The 8,094-nt window shown below is 38.7% G+C and overlaps 1 protein-coding gene across 1 annotated transcript in view; it reads left to right on the forward strand.

The window, feature by feature from the left end:
* LOC101988863 overlaps window positions 1–7,101 on the forward strand; it is a 99,118-nt gene extending 92,017 nt beyond the window's left edge. The window contains exons 6-8 of the mRNA XM_013351818.1: window positions 2,512–2,696; window positions 5,283–5,428; window positions 7,008–7,101. Of these exons, the coding sequence (XP_013207272.1) occupies window positions 2,512–2,696; window positions 5,283–5,428; window positions 7,008–7,101 (425 nt within the window). The remainder of the gene's footprint in view (window positions 1–2,511; window positions 2,697–5,282; window positions 5,429–7,007) is intronic.
* Window positions 7,102–8,094: the final 993 nt, after the last annotated feature.

Below are 8,094 nucleotides of genomic sequence, written 5' to 3' on the forward strand. Positions count from 1 at the left end.
TCTCTCTCTCTCTGCTGTATTTGTCTCTTATAGTAAATGTTGACATAGGCTGCTTGTTTGTTCGTTCTTGGCTGCCCAGGCCCCAGATAATCACACAGAAACCTGTATTAACTGCAATATTGTTTGGCCAATAGCTTAAGCATATTTCTGGCTAACTCTTATATCTTAAATAAACCCATTTCTATTAATCTGTGTATTGCCATGTGATTGTAGCTTACCTGCAGGGGGTTCCTCTGGGCTCCAGTGGAGGCTTTTGTCCCCTGTGGGAGGCTACGTGGCTTCTCCTTACTTTGCCTTCTTTCTCCCAGCATTCAGTTTACTTTTCCCACCTAGATTTGGCTTCTTTATTAAACAATGACAATAAAACATATTCACAATATGCAGAGGGGATCCCACATTGTAAACATCTGGATAGCCCTGTATAATAAAATATCTTTGCTTTCTTAGTACAGTCCTGATTGGCAGGGCAAAGTATCTGGGCCATACTCAGATACTTGGCTATGCTCTATAGGATGCCAAGGATTGTTGTATGAGCAGCCACTTGTTTGTTTCCTAGCCACCTGGAAGCTCAGACCTGAAATACCCACACAGAAACTGTATTAATTAAATAACTGTTTGGCCAACTTCTTATTGGCTAACTCTTACATCTTAATTTAACCCACTTCTAGTAATCTGTAATCGCCATGAGACTGAGGCTTACTGGGTGAAGTTCTGTCCAGCTCCATCGGGGCTACATGGCTTCTCTCTGACTCCACCTCCTTTCTTTCAGCATTCAGTTTAGTTTTCCCCACCCAGATCAACTCTACCTTATCACGGGCCTAAGACAGTTTGTTTTTTTAAAATTAACCAATGGTATTCACAGCAAATAGAGGGGAATCTCGCATCAAAGGAGTTTTCATCTCTACAAACTCATTCTGCAAGATTGAGCAGTCACAACCATTTGTGATTTGTTCATGTTTCACACCTACCTTGAAGAATCACCTTCTTTCTTTGTTTTCTTAGAAGCTATCTTCTTTATACTTTTAACAAAGAAAATTAAACCCAAGAGAGTAATGGAAGCATGAATCTTCAACTGGGATAGCTAGATGTTAGCAGCAAAATAGATTCTGCCACCTAGCTTTTTTTAAAAGTTTTTTTTCCTTGAATTTTTTAAAATTTATTTATTAAAGATTTCTGTCTCTTCCTCGCCACCGCCTCCCATTTCCCTCCCCCTCCCCCAATCAAGTCCCTCTCCCTCATCAGCCCAAAGAGCAATCAGGGTTCCTTGCACTGTGGGAAGTCCAAAGACCACCCACCTTCATCCAGGTCTAGTAAGGTGAGCATCCAAACTGCCTAGGCTCCCACAAAGCCAGTAAGTACAGTAGGATCAAAAACCCATTGCCATTGTTCTTGAATATTAACCTTCATCAGGCGATGAAAGGAGACAGAGACAGAGACCCACATTGGACCACCGGACAGAAATCTCAAGGTCCAAATCAGGAGCAGAAGGAGAGAAAGCATGAGCAAGAAATTCAGGACTGCGAGGGGTGCACCCACACACTGAGACAATGGGGATGTTCTATGCTGGCCTGGGTCTGAAAAAGCCTGGGATAAAACTGGACTCGCTGAACATAGCAGACAATGCCACCTAGCTTTTAAATTACTGACACAGTAAAACTTTGTCAGTGTGTGTGAAGTTGAGTCTGCAGATTTCCACCACATTAGTAATGGAAGATCGAAGTTTGAGAAGTTAATTAAAAATAAATCATATGTTTTCTTCATTTTTTCCCTAAGATTGCTGAGGTGGGTGAGGAAAAGGTCTTTAAAGGTCTTTAATGTTTTTTTCTTCATTTATTATGCACATGAAAAGGTAGACTAGTTATGTAGCCCTGAAAGCTCCCAGTGGTTGGGAGGCAACTGTTCCTTTCCTTCCATGTGAAGAAAGAATTTCTTATCTGTTGTGTTTCAGGGACAAGGGCCAAAAAAAAACAAAAAAGAATCACCATAACTAATAGCCTGGTTCTCATCTTTTTAATGAACATTCTTTTCTTTTATCTTAATGAAAACTATCAAGGTGAAATTGGAATATGCTTATGTAATGAAGCACTGTAGTCAGATGCTACTTGAAGATAATGCTGCCCTACTTCTCAAGGTGTGAATTCTGGGCGTGTCTACTTTTTTCAGGGCACTGAAATCCTCAAGGCAAGGCTTTTTGGCTCCAGCTGTTCATCTGTGTATTCATGTGCTCCCTGCCCTGTCATGTTTATTATTCCTCAGCCTGCATATTAATGCCTTTAAATGCAGTTAGCTGACAATTTCATGGTAGAGGAGAAAAGACAGATTGGAGAGGCAAAAGGAGGGTTAAATTTCCATGATTCCACTTTACCAGGAAGAAAGTGCAAGCTGCCTTGCCCTGAGGCTCTGTGGGGATCTCATCTTACTATCAGTTGTATAGGTTGGCTAGAGAGAGAAGGCTGAAAAGTGATGACTTGGTTGTCTTTGGTTTTTATTAATTTTTTTCTACCCCATTAGCTTTTATTTTCCACAATCACACACATGGCCGGACCTTGGTGGACACCTTTGGGCACCAACTGTTGAGCTTCGCTATATTTTTGGCAGGTCTGGTTGCCTTTATAGAATTATTCACAAAGAACAATGTAGTTCTGGCACTCCTGAGATCGAGCTTTATCATGCTGCATGGGCTGTGGTTCTTTCAGGTGAGTTAAAACCTCCAGCTGGCTCTATTTTGTTTTGACCCATGGTTTCTCTCCTTATTTGATGGCATAGTTTCTTACGGAGTTCAGACACTTTCCTATGACTTGATGTCTGTAGTGAAACTGTTGGTCTTTAAGAGGTAATGTCTTTAGGTGACCTGAGGTTGCAGTAGGAACACTGGTAGAGCAGCTGAGCAGGAAGTAGAATGTGCCTTTTGTCAGACATCTGGTTATCCATTATGTAGAAACACTGAGTAGATGATATTAGTTATTGTCAGTTCTTGATAATAAGACAGCTTATAGCTATCTCAGTAGTAAGCTCCAGAAATGTATGTCAAGTAGACAAAGGAGGAACCTGTTATTTATTGAGAAAAAAGTGTGTATTTGCCACTGTATTGAAAAAATATTCTTTTGAGAGAGCGTCTCACTAGGTATCCTAGGTTAGCCTTGAACTCAGAATCCTAGAATTCAAGGCTTCATCATCCCTAGTGTTGTGGTTATAGGTGTATGACATGTCTATATTTTATTGGATTTTTATGGACATTGAACTTCATTCTGTTTATGATAATGTAACAGTTAAGTCTTACCATCTCTAACTTATCAATAGGAAGACTCAAGAAGATTAAATTATTTTGCAAGGCTCATACAATCATGAAACTAGTCAATTCTCTGCTAATTATTTCCATATAAATTTAGCTTAACAGGCAGGCATCCATGTTAGTGGAGAAAGTGCCATCACATACAGGATATTATGGGAATTCAAGCAGGAATCCTGGATAGGTACAGACCAAGAGGTTACTATGTTTGACATATATGCACACTCACCAAAACAAACATCTTCACCTTTCTCCTTTGCCAATTCCATTGATAGATGTGGGGCCTGGAAAATGGTTACATACTAAAGATGAAAGCAAGGATGGATGCATCTTTCTGTTTTGAATAAAATCTATACCAGACTGAGACTTTGGCCATTAGACTAAAAGGAAAGTCAAGGAATCTCTTATCTCTACTTCAGATTTCTTACTGTCTCTAGGGCAGTGGCTCTCAACCTTCCAAATTCTGCCTGCAACCCTCTAATACAGTTCCTCATGTGGTGACCCCCAACCACAAAATTATTTCATTGCTACCTTACAACTATAATTTTGCTAGTGTTATGAATCATAATGTAAATATCTGATATACAGGATGGTCTTAGGTGACCCCTGTGAAATGGTTGCTTGATTCCAAAGGGGTCATGACCTACAGGTTGAGAACCACTGCTCTAGGGTTTACAGTGTGTTACACAGGCTACCGAATAACAAACAAAAAACCTGAACGAGGACTTAAGTATAGATTTGTTTGATCTCAACCCACAGTCTCTTTCCATTTGATGATGTCAACTCTCTAACCTCGCTATTATGTTGAAATCAGAATTCCAATCAATGATTGCATATTTTATGATGTCTGATAAATTATACTTAGAGATGTAAAGACTCTCTGGAATGGAAGCAGTATGTTGCTCAAATAGGGCGGTCTAGTGATTTCTAGTCACCAGAAAACAGATATTTGGGTTGATGAGGCTACTTCAAGCGTTTGCATTTCACATGAGTTCTGAGAAACTGTCAGTCTTTTTCATCATAACAGTTTCATTTTTATCATAACAGGGTTAAGGATTCCAATTCCTCTGTATTCTCACCAACATTTGTATTTTATATTTACTATTACGATTGCCCTTCTAGTGAGCAGCAAGTAATATGTTACTGCCAGCTTGATTTACCTTTCTCTAATGATATTGTTCATCTTCCATTTGTTTATGGACCATTTGCATATTTAAAAAACTTTCTTCATTCATGAGAATTTCATTTATGTACACAATAAATTATGATCATAGAATTCATCATAGTACACAATGAACTGTGATCATATAATTCATCATATATTTATATCATTATCTCATTTCATCCCTCTTATTTCCTGAGTCCCTCTCCAGCCCTTCTTTCTCCAACTTCATATCATCTCTTTTTTGAAAACTTACTGAGTTCAATTAGTGCCCCCCATACATGCATAGGCATGGAATCATCCACTGCATCATGGGGAATCTACCAGCGGCCACACCCTCTAAGGAGCATGATTCTTCTCCAGTAGCTACCAACTCTCAGTAGCTCCTTGGTAAAAGTTAGGGCCTGGAGAACACTTCTCCCATATACCAAAACTTTGCTGGGCTTGATTTTGTGGCTGATTTTGGACAAATCACCCCATCTTTTGAGAGTTCGTGAGTGGGACAGCCATGTCATATTCAGAAGACAGCATCTCACTGCATTCCTCCCTGCCCTCTGGCTCCTAGATTCCTTCTGCCTCCTCTTCTGAGATGTTCCCTGAGCCTTGGAACTGGAACTAGTGAGGATGGCAAATTTAGGGGTTAACCCTCTTTTGAGATAGTTTAAAAAGACAACTAGGTAAATAATGTCTATGTTATCAAAATAGGTAGGAAAATATGATGATTTATATGTGCTATCTCTGATGTTGGCAATCATATAGTTATCAGTACTCTGAATGAATGTTTTTGATAATGTGCCTGATTATTTTATGTGTCATTTCTTTGAAACACAGGTTGCTTTTGTCCTGTTTCCCAGAAATAAAGACCATGCATGGGACCTGTCTGATCATAGCAACGTTCTGTTTTTCACTGTATGCTTTTGTTTGTATTATGCGTTGACCTATGTCATCATTGGAATTAATTATGCTCTTGTTACCTGGTAAGTTAATCACTTTCATTCATCAAATATGATTATCAGACTCACTGAGTTAATCTTAAAACTCAAATCATTTTCATGAATTAATTTCTTTTATTACTGTCTTACAAGACAAAGTAGTAGAGGAGAAAACTATCTGGAAACGCAGAAATTGCCAGCAAAACAGTAAATGATTCAGACTTGGACTAGCTGTTTGTGATATGTCTCTGACACACGCATCATCCTGCAGGACATTCACCTGCGCCTCCCTGGTAGGAGATTTGAAAATGCCCTAGAATAGTTCTCTCTGATGGAAAAAAGCCCACCAAGTATTTGTCTCGGAGAGGGAGAAGAAATAGGAGGTCTTCCATCTTAAATGTTTAAGTGAAAAGTATGTTCATCTCCTAAAGCCTCATTTCCCTGTCCGTCCTTCTGGTAGGAATCTGTTTGGGACAGGTCCAAACTTCATCAGAAGATGGAAGGCAGAAAGTTAAACTCAACATGTAGGTGGTTAGAGAAGTTTCTCATAAAGTGAGAACGATTTTGGTAATTCCACTTACCAGGTTCATTTGCATACATCTCATAATTTATGGAAATTTTGTTCTACTTGTGTGGCCACAGCATACAATGACCTTATGGCAATCATATATAGGAAAAAACTGCATGGTTCACATAAATACTTCTCACATTACAGAAGTAGAGCGCTTGCTCAGCTTTGGCCGCTAAGAAGCTTTAGACCTTCTAGAGTTGGTAACTGTAAACATCAGTTCCTCCAGGCCTCCATCTGAGTTTGTACTAAAACAGGCATAGGTTGAAGGGTACATCTGTGTAAATAATAACAATATTATTTTTATTAATAATAATAAAAAACGGGTTTATTCTTTGAGAATTTTACATGTGTATATAATGCATTTTGATCATAGCTACCCCTATTTTCCCCACCCAAGTCTTTCGAAACCTCTTCAGATACTACCCTCTCCCAACTCCACGTCCTCTTGTTTAGAAAAAAAACACCCACTGACTCTAATTGTTGGTTCATGTGGCCATGGATTCCAGGTTTGGCCATCTACTGTAGAGGAGCTTGTCACCTCTCTGAACCTGTAGTTGAATGCCCAGCTCCCTGCTTACAGAAGCACTTTTTTGAAGTTCCAAGGAAGAGCTGAAATCCTGTTCAAACTTGACGTGGGGTTTAGTTAACTTGGCCTAACAGCTATGTGGAAGGCAATGGCCCCATGTACATTATTTGGAGAAAAAGCCATCTTCTTGTAATATACATGTTGTTCTGGTCTTAATGCAGAAACTCCACTGATGTCAGATTCATCTGGGCTTGTCACAGATTATAGATCCTCTGGTTTGTTTTAGAAATAATCAAAGTTATCCTCTGATGTGATCAATTTAAAAGCCCATATTTTATCTGCTTACTTGTATCTTACTTTAATCCACAAAGCTTTTCAACAACTCAAAGCTAAATAGAAATTATTTTCTTTTTAGGGTTGTATTCCAGCTGTACAATTAATCTGTAGTTTGTTTTACTGGAGATTTACATTGCCTTTAGGTTTAGTTTTAGATTTCACCTAACCAGAGATGGTTTTTCCCCCCTCAGGTTGGTGAAGTGGAGACTTAGCAAGCTCTGCACCTCAGAAACTCAACTTCTGAAAAATCTTGAACAGCAAGAAGAATCAGAAGATGAAATGTGATATTTTTAGAGTGCCATCTAGTGTCTCTAAACAAACCCTTTTATATTTTCCATTGTCTTTGCTCTTGGCTTTGTTTAGTGGATGGTATGGAAAGAAGTTGTGATTTACAAAGCCTGTAATTTTGCCAATTCACAGACAAATTATCATGGGCCATCTTCAGCCAATTTAATAGCAGTTGTTTTTTTTTTTTACCCACCTCTGTATGTGACCTAACATCTTTGTGGTTGTAAGTAAATCCTTCAGAATGTACAACTGGATCCTTAGTTTCTACCCAGCAGAAACCTATCAATATAGTCAAAAGAGCATCGGAGGCTTATAGTTGAGGTCCCCCTTTTCTGTAACCTGCCTACATGATGTTTCTACCAATGATTTGAAAAGTGTTTTGAATATGGTATACTTTGTTCTGTTACGCTAAAAGGTTATGAAATTGTTACCATGCTGGGACATGGAATTTGAGATAACTCACTGGGCTATAGTCACTCATATCTGACTCTGGGAGAAACTAATCCCCTTGGAGATGACAACAGTTTCTAGCGTTGACAGATTCTTAACTTTTTTTTTCTGAAGGATACCTAGCCGAGGATGACTTTTTAGCGGATGTTCCAATTTTGTTAAAGCATTTCTGTTTACATGTTTTAGTCTTAGCTTGTAGCATAATTTGTGATAAGTTCATTTTCTGTATCATGTAGAGTGATTTTTCTGATGTTCTATGCCCCCATAATGACAAGGATTTGTTTAATTTATCTGATACATATGTATAAGTTTTGTAATATTGCTGCTACTGAAATCTACTAAGTACTAGATTATATTTATCCTGCTGCTGCAATGAGGAATAAGTGAAAGCATGCTCCTTGGTGCAGAAGCTGAAGAGGAAACTGCAGAAACTTTTTGTGCCCAGTTACTTCAGTTCTCTGAAAGGAAAAGGATAACCAAAGGTCATCCTGAACTTTTCAAAGGATAAAAGGGATGTTTCCCAGGGTGTATAGTTACAAA

Source organism: Microtus ochrogaster, chromosome 2, assembly GCF_000317375.1.
Source record: "Microtus ochrogaster isolate Prairie Vole_2 chromosome 2, MicOch1.0, whole genome shotgun sequence".
Taxonomy (NCBI): Eukaryota; Metazoa; Chordata; class Mammalia; order Rodentia; family Cricetidae; genus Microtus; species Microtus ochrogaster.